The sequence below is a fragment of the Apteryx rowi genome, unplaced genomic scaffold, assembly GCF_003343035.1.
Source record: "Apteryx rowi isolate R43461 unplaced genomic scaffold, aptRow1 scaffold_13, whole genome shotgun sequence".
Lineage (NCBI taxonomy): Eukaryota > Metazoa > Chordata > Aves > Apterygiformes > Apterygidae > Apteryx > Apteryx rowi.
The window spans coordinates 6,118,601-6,139,013 of record NW_020447530.1 but is presented as its reverse complement, the minus strand read 5'-3'; the positions used below and the strand labels follow the sequence as shown (position 1 = coordinate 6,139,013).

The following is a 20,413-nucleotide window of genomic DNA, read 5'->3' as shown; positions in this document are numbered from 1 at the left end:
GGAAGATGCTTCCAGGGCTGTTGGAAGGCTATACTTTTAATTAAAACATTATAGACAGAGCAGCAGTGAAGTAGGTTATATTAATTTAAGTGCATTCATTCTAGGYTGTGGTACTATTTGCCTTCAGGAAATGTTTGTACCTGCACCGTAATAGGCCAGGCCTGAAAGAGGAGCAGAGTTCCTCAAGAGGAGCAATAATTCAGAAAGTGAGGTATGTAAAGACTCAGATGTTTAAGTACAGTTTCATTTCAAAAGAGCAATATGAGTTTATTTGGGTGACTAAACTGAAAATAAAAATATAACCAACTTTAACTTCCCTTCCTTAGATCATCATTTTAAGATTTGCAGTCTGAACATTTCATACATTTCTTCAGCGTTTTGTTATTTTCCCCCAGATGCAGCAACCCCAAAATGCAGGAGAAAAAATCCCTACTACCGTTTTTGTTGATGACTTCTTTAAAATTGCTTGTGACTGCTGCATTAATAGATCAAGTTGGTATTGTTTTAGAGAAGTGCACTGGGGTACTGAGTTTTGTCTTGCTTGTGCTTTTATTTTCAATTGCGAGCTGCTGACAACTTGGAAACGAGCAGTAGACCCTTGCTTGGGTGTTGTATAACTGTGGCAAAAATTATTACCCCAGCTCTGAAGAGTTTACAGTTTGTTACACTAAACAACAGGTGCATAAAGCAGACCGGGAAGCTTAATGAAGTAGTTCTGATCAGTGTGGAAAAACATTCATGGCAATCTGGATACCTATATTTTTTTTTTTTCTTTTTTTTTTTGACAGGAATCACCAGAAGAGTTTAAAGAGTGTTTCCAGGAACACTTCTCTGATGCTTCCAAGGGAAAAGATACAAAGGTGTTTCCTGAGAAATATTTTGACTGGACAACTGCAACTACTGCCATTTGCAGAATAAAGGCAGGGGGGTGAAACCTCATTACCGTGTAAGTCGGCCATARACAGCATTGAAGATGAAAGACTGCAGAACAGCCATGGCCGGAGGCCTGCCCGCATGCTTTGTTGTTGTAGTTTTTAGAAGCTTCTTTGTAGCTTTTTGCTTCCAACAGCAGCTTGGAAAATGGTTTCCTACCTTGCTGTTTTCTTTGCTACTCTAACTCTCGGCGACCTGGGCTGTGGCTGGCTATTCGAGCCCTGACTGCAGCGCGGTGTTGCGGGCTGTGCAGCGCAGTGTGCCTGCCGCTTGCACTGGACGCTGCTCTGCTGGCTGCTGTTTAAAGCTGCCCCAGCTCGTCACAAAAATCTGTTCATATACCTTTCAAAGGTGGAAGAAGCAAATAGGTTCCTATAGCCTCATTTATGTGTTTTGTACTATCCATACGACTGCTTTATCCTACATAGCCCATGCCTTGTTACCTTGGAGATAGCTAAGAACTAACTCTAACTTGACCTAAAATGGTAAAGGCTAAAAAGGAGTCCAAATAAGGCAGCAAGTCTCCAATGATGTCCTGTATTTTTTAATGGATTAACATGCTAATGATGTCCAGATTGCTACAGTTAGACCACAGATGTTATGCTCCATTATAAATAATGAACTGGCTTTAAAGTCTTATGGCTTTCTTTAAAGCAGTCCTTTTTGTTAAACATTAAAGGTAACTCAAAATTATCCCATCTTCCGTTGTATCTTAGTGTGCAAAAAGAGTAGAAAGGATTCTGAATTCCGAAGAGGAACTGAAGAGTTTAAGTGATGGGATTGGAGGACATTTATGCCTTTTGGGCAAAGCTGCTTGGGGCTGACATGAGGAGGATGAAAAATCAGTTTCCCCTCATGTTTCAGTGCTTGAGGATTTGGGGGTAGGAAGATGTTTAAATATTTGTTAAGACAGATTTCCTGTACTAAAGGTTAAGCAAGTATTGGAGGGAGTTAGTTAATAAATTACTCGCATTTAGGTTCCCCAGTTTCCCTTGACTCCAGTTTTAAAACTTTCTTAACCCACTGTTATCCAGGGAAAACATTCACTCTTAAAAGCCAATTATATGTCACTTCTCCCTGCTGCTCCATCCCCCTGCTCAGAAAACGAATGGGTGGGATGGGACTGTGTCACTGGAGGTACGAACATCAAGTTGGTATCTGCCAGCCTGAAATGGAGCTGACTAAACAAACACCGTGACTTCTGCAGGAGCTATGTGCTTATAGTGACTGTAGTTTGTTTACAGACGTAGCTGTTAATTATGAACACTTCAAAGCTACTTAAAGTCAAAAATAAGTTGCTATGCTTTTGGAAGAAAGGATGGAGTCACTGGCTTTTACCTTTGGATCACCAGTTTTGTGCTAGCTCCACTCCATTGAGAAAAAAACTCCTGCATTCTTCCAACATCTTTCAATGTGTGTAACTTGCATGTAACCCAAGAAAGATGATACAAATGAGTACATTTTAGCTTGTAAATAAAAAGTGCATCAATGCAACTAAAGCATTGAGCTGATGCAAAATGTCATAAGAGCAACCGTGACAATTTTATCAAAAGGTTAATTTGGTTTGCTGAGCTTTGACTTCCCTTTGCTTCTTTGGTGAGTTGTTTGCATTTCCTGATGGCTCAAACCATGTTATTTAGAAAATAGAAACCCGTAAGATATTGTCAACAGGACTTGTGGGTTGAGAATGATTCTTAACTCGCTACGCTGATAGAAAGTGTTTCAGTTCCTCATGCCCTTTGTGTCAGCATGTACTGGCAAAGGGTTGCAGCTGTTCTTTCATCATAGTAAGATTTCTCCCAGCACTACATTCTCAAAAATATTAATTGGAAAGACAAAATGATTATTTTGATAGTGCCTGAATGGTTGTCCACTGTGAAGGCTGGGAATATCTCCAAAAGCAGGCAAGGTTACAACTTTTTCTTACAATCACCAGCTTTTGGATGTGAAAAAGAAAAGAAGTACTTATCATTTAAGAGTACAATTACTTTACCATACCTACTTTTCTGTCAGTTTTGCCTAGTCAAAACTTCATGAACCTGAAGACGAGCTCCTGGAATGCTTATAGATTTGCTAAATTGAAGCCTTAGCTTTAGACTCAACAATGTATTAGACTTAAAAGCATGACTTTCAAGCATTAACTTGACATATAATTAATTTTAACTAATGCTTCATTTAAATTACTTTCAGTATCTATCTTACCTCGCAAGTGTCTCTTACAGAAGATGTTCAAAGGTACCACCCAGAAAAAGGCTAGCTTATATGGGGATTTAATGCCTACAGCCAGCAGCTGACCCTTTTGGTATTCACAAAAATGCCCATTCAATTGCAACACRCTTCCACAGGTAACAACAGCTGTATGTTTCTGCTGAAGGTCCATCAGTTTGTGCTTAGCTTTGTATCGCTAATCATGTGCCTAACTTCTAATAGCAGCCAGTGTCTAGCTTGTGCCTAAATGCAGTAGGATTCTGCCACCGAGCTTGTCTGCTGTGCATGCTTGTGGCTCACCTGCTACATCCAGGCTATAGATGCAGAAGGTTATTCTGCTGTCCCAGTGATTAGTGCATTGGGCTGTGGGAGAGCCAAGGTCAAAGTCCTGTTTGTGCTGGAGGGAACYTAATCCACATGTTTCTCTCTCCCAGTGAGAATATCCTGACCCCTGTGACATAGCTTAATCTGGAGTGTGCCCTACCTCTCAAGTAGCTACAACTTTTCATGCTATAAAGAAATACACAGTCAAAGAGAATAAAAATGAGGCCACAAGCTTAGTCTCTGGTTCCTAAGTGAAAGGCAACTACTAAAGAAAAGGCTCAGTGGGGGGGTGAGTTTATCACCTTGACTAGGCAAATCAGGTTAGGCTCAGTAATGGAACCAACTCYGATGGAAGGAAGAGCGGGTGGAAAGGGAGTGGGCTCCACAATGCGGCGGGACTCCACAGTGGAGCATGCCCTGTCCTGGGGAGGGAGTACTGAGAAAGCTGTGGGAAAAGTGACCCAGCACAGASTGGGGCAGGAGGAAGAGAGAGAGGGCAACAACCGTGCAGCCTGCTTAAAACGGGTTTGATGCCACTGGGCTACAGAGCAGACTCTCATTTGGAGGTGCTCTCTGCCTCCCTCCGAAGCACCACCCAAAGCAGGGGCAAGGCCAGGCACCGAGGCCCAGGCAGGGGCTGAGCCGTGCGGAAAAGGCCGGGCCCGGCCGGGGGGGGAGGAGAGGCTCACTCGGTAACCTAGCCGTAAGCAGTCCCCTCCTGCCACTGCTCATGCTCGGTGGCCCAGCGAGACCCGGAGAAGAGACCCAAGGGCCCACGTCTGGCCCCTTCCCTTAGCCAAAGCTGGAGGTGCCAAAACAAGATGCTGCTCCAAGCTGAGAGAAACTCTGCACTCCTACAGCCAAGCGTTTTCTTTCTTAGCTCCCAGTAAAGCAGGGGCAAGATTCCTGCAGTTAATACACGTGGAAAGAAAGAAAAAAAACCATCAAAACACAGGTTTATTACAGCATTTTACTGCCTTCAAGATACAAACACACACAGGGAGAACATCTCAAAGAGGGAGCTGAGATGCTGCAACTTGTGACAGGGAACAAAGGTGACCCTGGCATGGCCAGAGACCAGAGGAGCTGGAAGAGACAGTGTTTACCACGGACAATGCACCTCCTCTCCCATCCCACTTCCGTGGGAGAAGTGCCACTTACCTGCAGCTGCRGGAAGCACACAGTGTTACCCCAAAGGTAAATGGTAACTCAGGAGGGCAAGAGCTGAAAAGGCAGAAAAGCTTGAGTCATTAAATTTACAGTGCAATGAAAAAGGAAAAGGAATGAACAATAGAGAAAGCAATAATAAGAGACTAGACGAAACCAGGCAATCATGAAAGACTCTCTGCAACTGGACCATAAAAAGCAATACTACACGCAGAAGCTAATTAAATGACACATGCCTGGCACATAATCCTTCAGTAATSCTATGAACAGTATGGGCAAGGTGGTCACCTGCAGCATGGGAGGTGAGCAGTGTGTAAACAGAAGGCGTCAAGAGTTTGGGTTATTTTTTTCCAAATAGTTGTAAGCCTTACCAATCCCTAAGGAAAGTAATTCTCAGGATATGGTTTTAAGCTGTGCACACACGTAAAAAGATCTAGTGGCTCATTAAAACAAACAAACAAACAAACCCGCTTGTGTGATCTAACAAAAGTATTTCATAAAAATTCCACATCTTACCCCTTGTTACGTAACTGGCATAGCTGGCAGGATCATGGCAAATCAGGTCAAGCTGTACCCAGATGAGGGATTAGAAATACAGTAGTTTAGAAACAGCTTAAGAAACTGATAGAGCTAGAATAGAAATGATATTGTTAGGTTACTTTGAAGAGCAAGGAAATAGAAAGACACAGCCAATAGCAAGTAGTTCTTTCTGTCAAGCACGAGGCTCACTCAGAATGAGATAAGCAAACACACTACCGAGAAACATCCTGCAGTTTTTCACGGCTGTAATAGAGCTATAGTGTTGATTTTCTTTGTTGGTAGATAATGGAATATTGAGAAAGAAAATAGCAGTCACAATACTTCATTTTTTTTTTAAATCACAATGAGTGAGCTGTACTGGTGAATTAAAGTCAAATGCAATAAAACCCAGGAAAGACACTTTTTTCACCTTTGGAAACTATTAGGATAGGACAAGCAACAGTATAAGGGTACTAAATAATATAAATAGCAGGCAGTTGCAGAGATAAAGCAGAACCAATTATCAGAACAGCCCCCCTCCAAAACAGAAATAATTTCTCTGAAAATGGGAAGATGCAACTTCAGGATTTTCAGATGCAAAACTTTGCCCATGACCCATGACTAATCATAAAATCCACCACCAAACCACATTAAAACAAATACATATTCAGACCAATAATATTGCAACGATAAAAATTAAATGTACATATTCTTCCAAAGCAGTGGATGAGTCTAATAAACGCTTGTGGAATTTTAGGAACTCATAGATATCCRAAGGAAATAAATATATACCAATAGATGTCAGCTATTTAGTGACAATTAATAAAGGTGAATAATTTTAAACTCCACCAGCAGAGCATTTAAAAGAGAGTGTTTGTCAAAATTCATTCTGTCTGAAGGAAGATATGATAGAAAGAGATTTTCTCAAAATTTGAGAGCAATAGCTTGCTAAACAGAGGAGAGCGTGAGCTAGTTACAGTCTGTTTTCTAAGCCCTGGAGTTTTGGTGAGTCAGCGGCTGGCAGCATCCCCGTCGGTTCCATTGCTTTGGTGTTATGTTCTGCACATCTCCAGAGGTAATCCTTATCCTGCATATTGTAGCAAATAATAAAATCCTGAGTATGGAGAACTAAAAATAATCAAGATCTCAGTGCACAAAATCTGCAAAATACAGGAGCCTTAGTGAAGCAAACAGCTCAACACACTGTTAACACTCGTCTTTCGTTTCAGCTTGTAAATCTGTCTTCTGGTTGGTCAGTCAGATTTGTGTCAAGCTATCAAACCAAACTCTCACGTAAGTTTTCTCAAAAAGAGCATTTGCTTAAAAACAGCATTTTGGAGACATACTACTGTAAAAGGATTCCAATAAATGTTGTCCAGAAAAGCCATTTTGCCTCCTCAGAAACGCAGGAGTATTTTTACCAGGGAGAAGAAGAGCATTTTATTAGAAGACTTTAACAACCATTTTTTGTGTGTGTGAAATTTCACCTTCACAAACATATTTGGAGACAGAAGCCTAAGAGTGGAAGGCTTGATAGTCTGATTGAGATGCATGAACCAAGAATCCTAAGATTCTGATTCTCTTTCCAGCTCTCCACCCAAGCAATCCTGTGTAATTCTGGTAGCCATTACTATGCGGCTCCCTACATGTAAAACAAGAGTATGTACCCCCTTTAAAAAGTTGTTGCCTAGATTACATTATCACTACATCTAAAAAAAAAAAAAAGGGAGAGAGAGAATCTAAGTCGAACGTGTGCAAAATACCATGAACACTGAAGAAATTATTTCATCACTTTTTCTCCTCTGCTGCTGTTCTTCAAATTAAAGGTCTCTGCTTCTGCCTGCGAAAGTCAAATATATTATGCTTCATGAAGATAAACACTTTTATTTACCCTTGTTACAATTTTCTTTTACTACTGTTACTGTAAATCTATTTAACTTCTGTTGAAATAATGATTTATTATTATTGTTGTTCCAACATCTTGCTTCTCCTGCGCGATCTATTCAGACTGATTAGGCAAGAGAAAGTTTCTCAGACACAAGCAATCTGATGGAGGAAACAGAAACAAGGAGAAATTTAACTGGGAGTTTATACATTCAAGTTGAAATAAAAACTCATTAGTATACAGGTATACACTTTTATGGAAGGAAAGTAAAAACTAAAACAAGTAAAGAAATGAATGTTTTCTTACCTTATGTCCCTGCATACAAAATTTTTAAATTGGGGTTGTATTGGCTTTGTACTTTGCTAATATAAGGTAATACTGAGTAGTATCAAAGGACAAAAGTAACCAACCACTTGCAAGATGCCAAGTGTTCTGACTGTTGTTAAATATATTTTCCAAATTTCAGATRTACACTAATACAATCTAAAGCAATGTATCTGCCAGAGATCTGATAGCTCTTTCTATAAACTGCAGAAGGTGGGGGGAAGGTCTGAATTCTCTTACAGCACTGTTCTTTTTAACAAATCTAAACGGCAGAATTTGATCCCGTAATTCTTTGCATTTTTATCCCCTCCTAGCTTACCTTCAGGTAAAGTATATAATTTTGAGAAAACTGTAGGAGATTAGAAGGTAGGAGAAGAGGGAAGACTGCCAAACGGTGCTTTACTTTTAATTGCTCCTGCAAACACTGTATCTAACCTCTTATTAATTTTTTTTTCAGTGTAATCATAATTACTCTGTCCTCAACAGCATAAACATTCAAAGCATTGGAAGACACTTTGTAATTTATTTTATGTCAACAAAGCAGAAGTGAAAGGATTATAACAGAAGTTAGAAATAAAAGACCTATTAGGGTTTTTTGTTGATTTCCCTTTTAGTACAGGATAATCCCGTATTACATACTTACTTTTCCCGTCCCTATAGTATCTCATGACATTTAAAAAAACTGTTTAAACATCTACTGAATAATCTGGCCAACTGATATCCTTCTTGCCAGAAAGATAAAACTAGGAAATCAGTAACGTGCTAGAGGCTTTGCCAGTGGCTCGGCAGAAAGTCATCCACCTTTTTGGGGGGAGTTTAGTTTTCTGCAAGGAGAGTCATGTTAGGTGTTTTTTTTTTTGGGGCGGGGGGGAGGCAGGAGGTGTTTGAGGAGTACTAGCACAAGGTAAGCAGCTGGAAACAGGGAAGAAGGAAGSGAGGCTTCCCTACTTCAAGGAGCAACCATCTGTTAGATTGTATTTCCATGTCTGATGGAACCATACCTTCAATTTCCTTGCAATATTTTAAAGATTCCTAAAAGATAAGGAGATGCAGTCAGTGTACAGACTTCTAAAATCTGTGCTGAAGTACAGACTGTTAAGAGCTCATCCATCACCTAGACATGTTGAGTATGTGTGCATATGCCTGCTTATTTTAAGATTTCACAGCCTTTGTAGACAGAGGTTTGATATCTGCATAAGATATAAATGAATCCTATCATTTCATTGAAATGTACTTCTGCAAATATTAAACATGGAAGATAATCTGAGAAAATGTGACCCATGTTAGTTCCTTTAAAATGAGTATTGCTTTTTATTCATAGCTATTATAAGATTAACAGTAAAAGTTAGCTCTGAAAAAAAGTCTTTACAACAATTTATGAAGATTAATTTTCCTATTTAGGTAAGTAAGTCCGGACATTTACAAGAGCAATCATTTAAATAAAAATAGAATATAAAGCCTATGTTTAAAACATGGCCTTTATTAATGCTGCCTAGTGAGCTCCATATTTATCTTACATTGAAATAGTTCTGCTTTGCTTAAGAAAAGACAGAAAAAGTGCATTTACAAGAGTACTTTTTCTTTAATTTTCTGCGAAAATGGAAGGAATTGGAATCACAAGTTGACAAATGTTGTAAAATGAAGTTTCAAGAAACATCAATTTTAGTAATGCTACTCCATCACTAGTGTTTCGTTATGACTTTCTGCCGTGTGAACCAGAATATCCTGATATACAGTCTAGAGCATCTATGTTATTACTCTACAGCATATTAAACACAGAAAAAGGGGTTAAGAACCCCTTTCAATGTACAAACATGAATAAAAAAATTGATAAAAAAGTCACCTTTATACATAATGTATATGCAAACTGTTTTAAATACACGGTTTTGGAAGAGTTATTTACAAAATGTATCCGTCCGTGGGACAATCCACAGACAAAGCATACACAGTTGCTTTACTTTATTGTTGCATCTCAACTTTGGGAGATATAAATTCATTCGGCAGTATAGCAAACATAAAAACTTGTGACAAAGTATCTTAAGGGCAACCCAATAAATTTTGTTCCTCAAAACAATGTAAGTACTAGGACTGCCAAAGTTTCCAAATAAAGTCGTAGTTTAATCCAGATGCCCGGTTATAGATCTATGGTGTGGAGGATATACAGACAGACCCACGTTAAGCATAGGCATGGCTACTGGATAAAACCTCCTGTAAGAGCCATAACTGATAGGTATGTTTTATCGAAAGACTGAACTAACCTAGATGTTTTTTTTTTTCTCCAATTTTATTAATATTTTAAAAAATACATAAAAATACAACATCCAATGTCTGAATAAATATATTTAACAAGTTGCAAGATACCTTATTTTACACAAAAATTTCAGCTTTAGAAATCTTGTTAAATAACTTCATCGTTGTTATATATTTCATTTTTCGTCTTTTTGTAACAAAATAAAAACTCTGAAATTACATAGAAAAAAGACAAAATATTTTTGTCAAGGGATAAGATAGTCCACTGAAAACCTATTCACAATTCCACTGTAAACATTAATAAACATTAAAATATTTGCATAATTGTGTGCTCAAAAATCCTATAAAAAGTGGAAGACTTATTACAACTGTAGTTTTCAGTCAACTACACTTCCTTTCACAATTTATTTTGTCCCATTTACACCTTTAAAACTGGGCACATTGCTGAACACATACTTTGGCAGTTCTGTATAGCAAGTGCTTCCACAAAGAGGAACTACTCACCAAGAGTTAACACACAGCTCGGTGAAAGTGCAGCAGTTACTCAATTCTTTTTGATAATATTCTGATGTCTGCTTGGTGCACTTGCTTTTCTATGATCTCCCTAGAACACCTGAATGCTTCATTGGACATAACTTTTCAAATTTGATAAGTGCCCTTTCTCTGTATTAACAAAAAAAACAAAACAAAAACAAACACAATGACAAGCATGTCACATTGTGCCTACAAACCTTCAGTTAGCAATGAGCTTAATTTCTCTGAACAGTAAATTAAACAAACAAACAAAAAAAGAGGGTAGAAGGGGAGAACAGATACAGTCCAGCAGTGGAAGTGTGTACAGAATATACTTGGCAATGTCAAACCAGTTGAGTGCTTTCTGTGGTTGAATTTCAGGATTTATGTCCATGGCAGCAAGCTGCTGGCAAGGCAGAGAAATGTGTATCACCTGCATTCTACAGCAAGCACGTTTTGTGGAGGAGAAGATGATGATGGACTCATTCCAGTGTCTGATGAAGCAGATGACATGGATGCTCCTGTATGTGACACTGAATATACAGAACAGCACATCAGCATCAGACTATCAAAGCGCATGTCAGAATGAAGGATTCCTTGGTTATCAGATTTTAAAAAGACCTCAAAGACTTTGCATGTTATAAAAACTGATCTGGATTTTTTTTGTCAGTTGCTTTCATCATTATATTCACATAAACTGGATGATTAATCTTACCATTTCTGCATTACAGACCAAATGAAAAGATAAATYGGATGATCCTGTACACTGATTGAAAACTCAGATCTAGCTGGCACTAGGAAGTCCAGATTTTTAGTGCACAATTATAAAATAGTCAGTGATTCTTTTTGCTAGCTTCAAGTTTCGAAAAGCCACAAATGCTCTCTCCAAATACGTATACATACAAACAGGATAAACTATATATATATTTTTTCAAAAATATTGTCAATTGAATTCTAGTTGCTTTGAGTTCTGAATTTTCTGAAAACAGACATCTCATGGGAAGCATAAAGCAAATCTGAAAGTTACCTTCTCTATCTTTCTTTTTTAATCGTTTTCTTCTCCTGTCTATGGTTGCTACTTCTGACTTCAGGGACATATAGTATTTTCGGATTTCCTGTAGTTTTTCTTGTAAGAAGGAGATCCTTTCAGTGCTGCTCATATTGTCTAGTTCATCTTAAAAGTGTGAAGAAAAAAAAGACATAGACACTGCTTTAGCAAGGTGATTTTAAACAAACGAGTGCAATTCTCAGAGGATACATGATGCAGTATGAAAGACAACACATTTCCATAACACCATGCCAAGAAGGCGTATATCTAATATAGAATACCAAGATTCACACATTTTTCCTTTAGAACATAAACTTTGAATTAGAGGGAATTTAATAAGAAAGTGCAAAAACCATTAATAAGAATCTGACAGAAAACATTAATAAGCATCATGCTGACTGTGAGGAAGCTATTCTATGTATATTCTACTATTCTTCCTAAGATCAAAACCCACCCCTAATGAAAGATGATTAACAATAGGCACCACGGGGGGAGGTAAGATTTCTACAGACAGGTTCAAAAAATTGTCTTTACATTCTTAATATTGTCTTAATATTAGTTCTAGACTGTATTTCTAACGATAAAGGAGAAAAGCAAAAGYAAAAGACAAAAAACACCAAATAATTGCTTATCATCCTGCCCTTCCAATCACCACCACCTTTTCAATCACCATCTCAGTGGTAGCAGCTAGTGTTGCTCACTGACTCCAGAATGGCAATTTAATGCCTTGACCACGCCACTGAAAGCTGGGATTTCAAGCTACTTTTTGTTTGCTTGTTTTTAGAGGCATAYGGGAGCTTCATATCCCAAACTCTGCTGAAGATGATCAGAAATCCCTGGGGTCAACTGAATGAAGGAAAGGAGAAAAACCTCAGGCAATTTCAATCATGACTTTTTTTTTAAATGTGTGAGCTGGAAAGCTTTACAATAGGATTAACCATTCACTTCAGAGGCTTTGATGAACCTGTTCTAAAACAGTAAAGGTCCTAGACCTTGAATCAATAAAGTTTGATTTTTATGCTTCAAAGTTTAAGATGATTTTAAAGAATTCTTACTGAGCTGAAAACTCCATTTGTACACTCTAGGGGAAGCATTCTGGTGGTGGTGTTTCTCCCTGTGTTTATCCTTTTCTCCATCTTTGATGTGAGGTGAAATCACTCTTGCAGGTGATCGAGAAATCTTCTGTGTTTTGGTTGCGTTTATGTGTTTTACAGGAGTACATTTACTTGCACTGTCCAGGACAGGAAGGTCTTCACTGTCACTACTTTGCCCTGTAGTGAGAGAAATCATTTAGACTTCAAAACAAAACCTTGAAATTTTTAAAGTTTTAGTTATACTCAGAAAAGTTACTTAAGTAAAAAACTGCTCTTGCTTACTCAGATCCTGAAATACACACAGAAAATAAACTGGATCAGATCTAATACATAACTTTACTGGATACAACATGCACTGAATTCTCAAGTGTGCTGTACATTAAAATATAAGAGCAGTCAAAAGCTGACTAGGTCTTTAGTTAAGGGGCTAAATTCAAAATTTTCTACATAAGCAATACCAAAGCTTATTCCAAAATAAGAGCATCAGTGCACTGATAAACTGCCTTAAGTCAGATTTTTTAGTTTAAAAAAAGACACTAGAGTCACTTTTCTAAAAATAAAACTGCATAAATATAGGCAGATAGCACATGATCATTTCAAAAAAGAGGCAACAGATACAGAACATTCAAAAAGGATCTTTTACTTACATCAGTATTTACTAAATTGCTTTAAACACCTAAAAAACAGTTCTGAAATATGACTAAAAGCATAAAAGCTTTAACAACTAACAGAAAATTTTAAGCTATGATTTTATATAAATATTTTGGATTCCCACAATAACTGCAGGAAGTTTTTACATGAGCACTTAAATATGTTTTAACATTGTATGGCAGACAATATATTAGTTTTATGTTTTCAGATTTCAACAATACTGTTAAAGGCACTGAATATAATGACTTACTCAACTCAGCTTCAAATTTTGATCAAATCAACAAAAACATTGTTGAGTATCAATGAGAACAGCGGTCACCTATACACATTTGTATGACAGCACAGATAATTTTCTGGGAACATACCTGTTCCATTCTTTTCATTTTTGGCTGCAGCACTTGTTCGCTTTGGAGTACGCTTTTGTTTTTTTGCCAGTGTTCCACTATTGCTATCACTGGGTCTTTTTTGACCTAAAGGTGGAGGAAAAAAAAAAAAAAAGACTCAAATATTTCTGCTACTATCAAGTTCTTTTTATAAGCAGCAAACAGATTTAAAACTAGATGACAAAACAAACCAATAAGTTTTAGCCAAAAAAAAAAAAAAAAAAAAAGCCCGTACCAGACAAAATCACATCAGAAATCATTACAGTTGAGAATGAGTTTTCCCAGGAAATGCTCACCCTTTTCTCCCATCTCTCTTTCTTGCACTGCTATACTACAACTGCTTGACGTAGTACTGGCTTCAAATCCATTAGCAGACTCACTTTCACAGAGACCTTCTTGAGATTCTTCTGCCACACTGTCGACTTCGATAGTCATGTCACTCTCACTTTTGATACTGCGCGATTCATCCTGACTAAGGGCAAGAGGTGAGGCCACTGAAAAGCTCGACTGGACAGCAGGGGGTAAGGCAGACTGATTTGAATTCGAAGTATTAGGGTCTGGCTTTTCTGATATTGTATCTTCACTACTGCTCTTCTCCTTTTCATCCAAGTCATCCAAGTCTACTTCATGGCAGAGTAAAGTTTCAGGACCAATCTGAGGCATTGCRTCATCCTCATCTTTTAAGGGAACATTCTCATTTTCTTCAGATGGACATTCAAAGTTTTCATTCCTCAGCTCTTGACCGTGCTGAACTGATTCTGCCACTAAGGATGGCATTTCCTCATTTTCAGTTCTGAGCGACTCTTCAGCACTCAACCCTCTACATTCCTCTGCCCCAGCACATTCACTGGACCTCTCTTCAGAAACGATATTTGGCACTTCCATCTCGCTCTCGCGCCGAATTCTCTTCTCGGGTGATGCTTGTTCCACAATTTTCCTTTTCAGGAGTTTCTTATCTTTCGTACAAAGTTCTGTTTCACTTTCAGTAGTGCTGGAAATCTCTCTACAGTCCATGGAAGACATGTCTAATCTTTCAGATTCTACGAGAGATTCATTTGCTACCTCTTCTTGGCTTCCCGGTGAAATCTTGGTATTCTCTAAACAGGGATCTTTTGTCTTGCTCCTTCTGCCTTTCCCTTTAGGTGACTTTTCAGCCTCTCTTTTGATTTCTTCCATTTGTTCTGTTTTATTCCCAAAAATCTGAACAATTTGTTCACTTTCTTCAACTTCCAGTTTCAACGTTTCTAATGGCTGTACTTGAGTCCTGTCATTTTCTTTCAATGCATGAGGAATCTTTGGGTTTTCTTCATCTAGCTTCTCATCATTTAGTTTTTCATTTTTTTCCAGTTCTGAAGTTTCTGGAGAAAATTCTTCATTCAAAATCTTCTCAGATGACTCATCTGCTTCACTGTCAGATGAGCCAGATTCTGCAAAAGATTTTAAAAAAGGAAACAGCACCCTAAATCAACAGTTAAAGTACAATTTATTTTTTCAACCACGCAAAAACCTTTTTTCTCCAATAATCTATGGTATTAACATCATTTTGCAATAAACAATTTAAAATGTAAACAAAAAAATCTTGCATTAGTCAACACTCATTACAGTTCTTATTGCTACTCAAGAACTCTACGAAACTACAGTAGTAGTCATTCATTAGAAAGTAATTTTTGGTAGTGTCTACTATTTCCCAAATAAGACAATATAAACAAATTGCAGTTTAGAGAAGCAAAAATACTTTTACGGATTTCCACAACCTGTTATCCACCACCAGGTCTCGTCTCCCCATCTGGCGTTAAAAAAACCAAAACAACAAAAAACCCCCACCCACACCAAAACACTGGACATTTCATTGCTAAACTGTTTAAACAAATCACGCACCATAGACAGAGCAAGCATTATTACATTACCATAAGATTATTCAGGGACCTGTACTAAAAGGAGGTGGTGATTTCACTTCAGTTCTTGTTCACAGAGGCTCAAAAACACTGAAAATATTGCTGTCATTTGCACATAATTAGCTTCTTCACCGGATGATGTGGGATTGAGGTTGAGAACTTAATTGCCATAGTAAGGACTATCATTGTACCACTAGACTTGGTCAGCTCAGGATAAGGACTGACAGGTTCTGGCTAAAGAATGTGGGATGACTTGCAGAGTCATTTCTATGCCATAGCTCTTCTGTGAGAAAACTGTGCTCTTCAGCAGTGTCAGTGCAACTACTTCCTCAATAAAATTCACAAGGAGAAAAAATAAAAATAAATCTCTTTTGAAAAAGGTACTAAAAAACCCTCAAAAAAAAAATACAAAAAAAATACACAGGACTGAGATCACTCACCGTTTGATCCTCTATCAGAATCAAACATTCCTGAGCTAGGTCTTGTCTGCCTGCGAGGTGTTGCTAAAATCAAAATCAAAAGTATTAATTTTTATAGAGTAAAATCTGCACCAAAAATTTGTTCTGCTATATTGCCAGTATACTGGTGGGTTAAGTAGGACTTCAAAGCTGCTGACAGCACTGCGTTCACTGAAGCTGTCACATTAATGCACAGTATTATATCACTGTTTACATGCACTTCCATGCCTGAACAAGGGTGCCTCGGATGTACCTTCTGTTCCATTTGGTAGCGGTGAGGAATCCGACAAGTTGTTCCGTCCACTTCTGGCTCCCGATTTACCTTCGCTAGTCGGTGTTTTGGATAAACTGCAAGATGTGTTTGATGGAAGAGTAGATTTCAGAGGAGGTCGCCCACGCTTTGACTTTTGTTTCTCCTCATCTTTCTTTTCATCCTTTTCACTGTCGTCTTTATTCTGAGGGCAAAAAATTGAGTATTTCATTAACATGCTTCACTGATAATCATATCAAGCTTTCTCTCCTTTTGCTCTGCCCATCTATTAAAAAATAGACTGTGGATTGAACAATTTTTTTTTTTTTTAAATAAAGGAACAGGCAGAGTCAGTACACATGGTATCATAAGAAACTTATTGATATATAAGTATTACTTTTGCTTTTTTCTTCTGTTTTCTCTTTGGTCCTCCTTTGTCCAAAGGCCAGATAATCCGATCAGCTTTCACCCATTCATCGTATCTAAAGGCAAGTAACATACTGGAATTACTGCATATAAAAAGTTGTTTGTAATTTGAGATATAAAAAACCCGAATTACAGAAAATATTTATTAAAGAAAGGAAGGAACATAGAGCATATATTTACCAAACATGTGGCAGTAGATATTAGGAAAACATACATTTCTAACCCATAAAAAATTTACCTCTAAGATCCTAAGAAAATTGGTAGGGGAATAAAAGGAGGGGAGAACTGAGGTGCGAGCTTCCTGTCTCCTGCTAGTCACCCGACTTCCAGGGCTTTGCTGAACCAGCTTCAGTGCTTGTCAATAGTTTCACGCGATACACAGAAGTCAGTTCTCACCACTTCATGCCTCTGATGCCCCAACAGTAAAATATACCCTATTTATTTTTTAAAGAAAGTTTTAAAATGATGGCAAGAAACTAGACTCTGAAAAGCACAAATATGCCACCAGTGCTCCTCAAAAATCTCCTGAGTTATTATGGTAAAAAAGGACCACACAAATATTTAGGGGGAGAAAAAAAAAACACAAAAACAAAACGCCCACAAACTTACATTATGTTGCCACATAAAGAAAATTGCTTGGTTTACTTAGAACCTTATGGATTAGGCAAGTCTCAAGTTATATACCCAAGAAAGTTGTATTTAAAAAAATATGATTAATTTTGTGATATTTTTGTGTATATGACCACAGTGTTCTTAAGAGGGGAAAAAAAAAAAAGCCATTTCACAGCAGTATTAAAATATAAAGCACAGCTGCCAAGAGAAGCATGTGATGGCTTTCTTTCTCTAGTTCTTTGCTGTTTAGCTCTCTCCTCGCCTCTTCACATAACAACTGCTCTTTATAATCACAGTTAACATTCAATACAAGAATAATTTTTATTGTCAGAATTTCAGTGCTTGATACTCTTCTCATTGTAGATGTCTTCACTATTATCAGCGAGTCTTCTAAATATGACTCTGATATTGCTAACACTAGTTGACACAAGTTACAGGGATACTTTACTTTAAGCAGGATGAAAACTTGAAAACATATAAATAAGTATATTCTGAAGATTTCAATACAACAGGATCATACCATGAACAAAATTAGTAACACTGGAAAATGCGATAGAGTCAGATCCTTCTAACATGCTGCTAATTCAGTTTGGAGCCAAATCACTGCTTCTCTTTCTCTTTTTTTTCTTAAAAACAAAGATACTTTTGCAAATACCAATCTTTTTAACAAAAAAAAGAAAATGAAAGGCAATTTGTCCTTCTCACCTTACATTCCAACCATAGTAATGAACTAAATATAAAACCTCTCCATCATCAATTTCTGTGCTTTTAATACTGGCTTCATAAATTTTCTGAGTTTTTCCACGTCCATATTTTACTTTCACTTTGGTTCCAGTCAGGCAGGGCTCTGCATCCTCCTCATCCTCTTCACCTTCCGATTCTCCTTTGTTTTCAATTTCCTCTCTGCAGTAAAGTATATTTGAAATGTCCACTAATTAGCGATAAGCAAAGTTTTAACATTTAACTAGCAGAGCCAAAATATCGCAAAGGAAAAAGGCTGCAAAAATGTTTCTCATTTGCTGCATGCTGCACTGTCTGAAGCTAGCTGGACATAGCTTTTTCCAGTCAAAAACATGACTTATTCAAAACGGAACAGAGGTAAGTGCCAAGAACATCTAGAAAAATATATCACATTTTAACATAATTTATTATATGTATAACTATCTCAACGCCTAAGGCTTTTTTTGGAATAGATATTTTGATAGCACAAAAAAAGAAGAGTAAGCTAATTCACTGTTCTGCTCCTAAATAAAACGGGAAGAGCTAACTTTGTTTTATTTATATATTTGCTTCTAACACACTATTAAAAAAAATCCTTATTCTACAGTTTGCTTAACAGGCTACAGCTTACTAATGGTATATAAGTTTGGATTGCTATCAGTAGTGATCCTTTCATGAATATAAACACCATTCCACTGAAGCAAACATTGATTATGACAAGTGTTTTCAACCAAGACTAAAATTGTCCACACAGCTCTTATTAGCTATATCTAGTATTTAAACAGCCTATTAAAACATATTTTCAGCAATCTGATCTACTTACTTATATTTCTCTCTTCCCATTTTTGGGGTGAATTTGGAATAAAGTAAAAGTTAAAAACTTGAACAAACTCATGAAGAAAGAAAATATTGAAAAAGAATATGGGTTTGTTTTTAATTAAAAAAAAAAAAAATTTGCTAGCCTATGGTGAAAGATGAACTATCTTGCTGTGGCATACAATTACAAGAAAAAGGAAAGATGACAGGTACCCACCACTTAAAAGAAAACTATCTTTGATGTCTTAGCTTTCTGACACACCTCAGCAATCTCCTGCACACCCACACTGCACCTTCATTTGAATTAACTTCTGCAGGCTATGGTATACTGCAATATTTTCCTTTGGACTGCACAGTGCCACTTAAAAATAACTGTGTGTCTTCCCACTTCTCAAAGCTCTTTAGAAGAAAATATGCAGTACACCTATCGGGCTTTTTCAGTATCAGCTTGTGCCTAGCCACAAGGACAAGAAAAACAACGTAGGAAAGCCAGCTTAAGCATATAAAACACTACCCCTGACCACAGCCAGGACCTCTAAGAAGAGGTCTACTCAACTTGGTGATAGTTTGGTCACCTGGAGACAACTTGCTGGTGACAACCAGGAATATAAATCAACCTGCTGTTTTCCCTTGGCAGATAGTTTCTTTTCCTCCACTATTTCCTCACCCATCCACTGTTTTCAGGCATTCTGTCTTTGCTCTCCACATCTCTTCATTGTATCCTCTTTAACCTATCTCTAGGCTTCATTCAAACCCCCTCTTTCCTTCTCTTTTGCTTTTATTAGTTCATGCCCTTCAGCCTTCCTACAATATATTCAAGTAACAATGAAATCAAAGGAACTGTAGGTGCGCCAGCTATCACTAATTGCTAAGACAAAACAAAAACAAAACACATGAGAAGAGGGACTATCTTGTCCATTTGTATTTTAACTGCCCAGAACAGATGCTCACCATCCATAGAACACCTGGCATACTTGTACCCTGTTCTGCTTGTTGTCTGTACGTGCTAATGTAAAAAAACACCAACATGAACCAGCCGGAATACATAAAAAAAAGAACGATGCAACTTCCACAGAGAAATGACAACACGGCAAGCCATATGGGCTCAGAGGTGTAGCTGCAATGGGGGCTGAACCAGTGATACGGCTGTTCAGGACACCAYTCTTATAAACAAAGCTTCTGTACAGACTCCAAAACTTTATTTAAGCATTTTACTCTGGCAGAACCTTCAAGAAAATTGCAGTGAAAATACTGTCTGGCACCTGCCAGAAAGTATCCTTTCAAAAAGTACTATAGACTCTTGAAATACAACTTTCCCCTTCTTGTCTGGCTGAGTGAATTACGTCCCTGACTTCTGCCTTTTAGAAACTGGACGTATCTCCAGTTCAGCGTATACCGTTGTTTGGGGTATGGCTCTACCACAACACAGCTGTACTTATACAAAAGTGATGCAAGTTGATGTTTACCTCTCCCTCTGCCTCTCCTCTTCTTCATCAGACTCTTTGTCAGATTCCTCCTGCTTTTTCATTTTTTTCTCTTTTTGCTTTGGTGTACTTTTTCTCCCTAGTGAAGTTTCATTTTCTTTCTTTTCTGCAGTCTCAGATGCTGTTTCCTCCATATCTTTATTTTCTTTGTTATTGTCTTTTAATTTGTCTTGTGTTTTGTCCTCTTCGCTATCTTTTTTAGCAGGGGTTGTATCACGGGCAAGTCTTCTCCGGCCCTAGGATAGAAATAAAATCTGTTTAATGACTACTGTCACTGTTCTCTGCAKAGTCTTTCCAAATCTCAGTTTGAAATGAAACATACTATTCCTGTACAGAAGAAAGCTGAAGGTAACACCAAAACGTGATTTTTTCTGTAATCATACGCTACTAATTTAAACAGTCTTGTCATTAAGGAAAAAGCAAAACAGAAACACAGCGCTTGGTTTGAAATAA

At 37.6% G+C, this 20,413-nt stretch overlaps 1 protein-coding gene across 7 annotated transcripts in view; it reads right to left on the bottom strand.

Annotated features, from left to right (window-relative positions):
• Positions 1–8,820: 8,820 nt before the first annotated feature.
• The window catches only part of ARID4A (AT-rich interaction domain 4A), a 52,151-nt gene continuing 40,558 nt past the window's right edge, over positions 8,821–20,413 (bottom strand). For 3 of the 7 annotated variants that reach the window (XM_026056117.1, XM_026056118.1, XM_026056124.1), the window contains 10 exons: positions 19,943–20,196; positions 17,646–17,843; positions 16,300–16,384; positions 15,906–16,107; positions 15,635–15,697; positions 13,596–14,726; positions 13,282–13,386; positions 12,227–12,442; positions 11,151–11,297; positions 8,821–10,656 (listed from right to left, as the gene is read on the bottom strand). In XM_026056117.1, coding sequence (XP_025911902.1) covers positions 10,553–10,656; positions 11,151–11,297; positions 12,227–12,442; positions 13,282–13,386; positions 13,596–14,726; positions 15,635–15,697; positions 15,906–16,107; positions 16,300–16,384; positions 17,646–17,843; positions 19,943–20,196 — 2,505 coding nt within the window. In that variant the 3' untranslated portion in view covers positions 8,821–10,552. The remainder of the gene's footprint in view (positions 10,657–11,150; positions 11,298–12,226; positions 12,443–13,281; positions 13,387–13,595; positions 14,727–15,634; positions 15,698–15,905; positions 16,108–16,299; positions 16,385–17,645; positions 17,844–19,942; positions 20,197–20,413) is intronic. The other 4 variants (XM_026056119.1, XM_026056121.1, XM_026056120.1 and 1 more) reach the window with 3 other exon arrangements.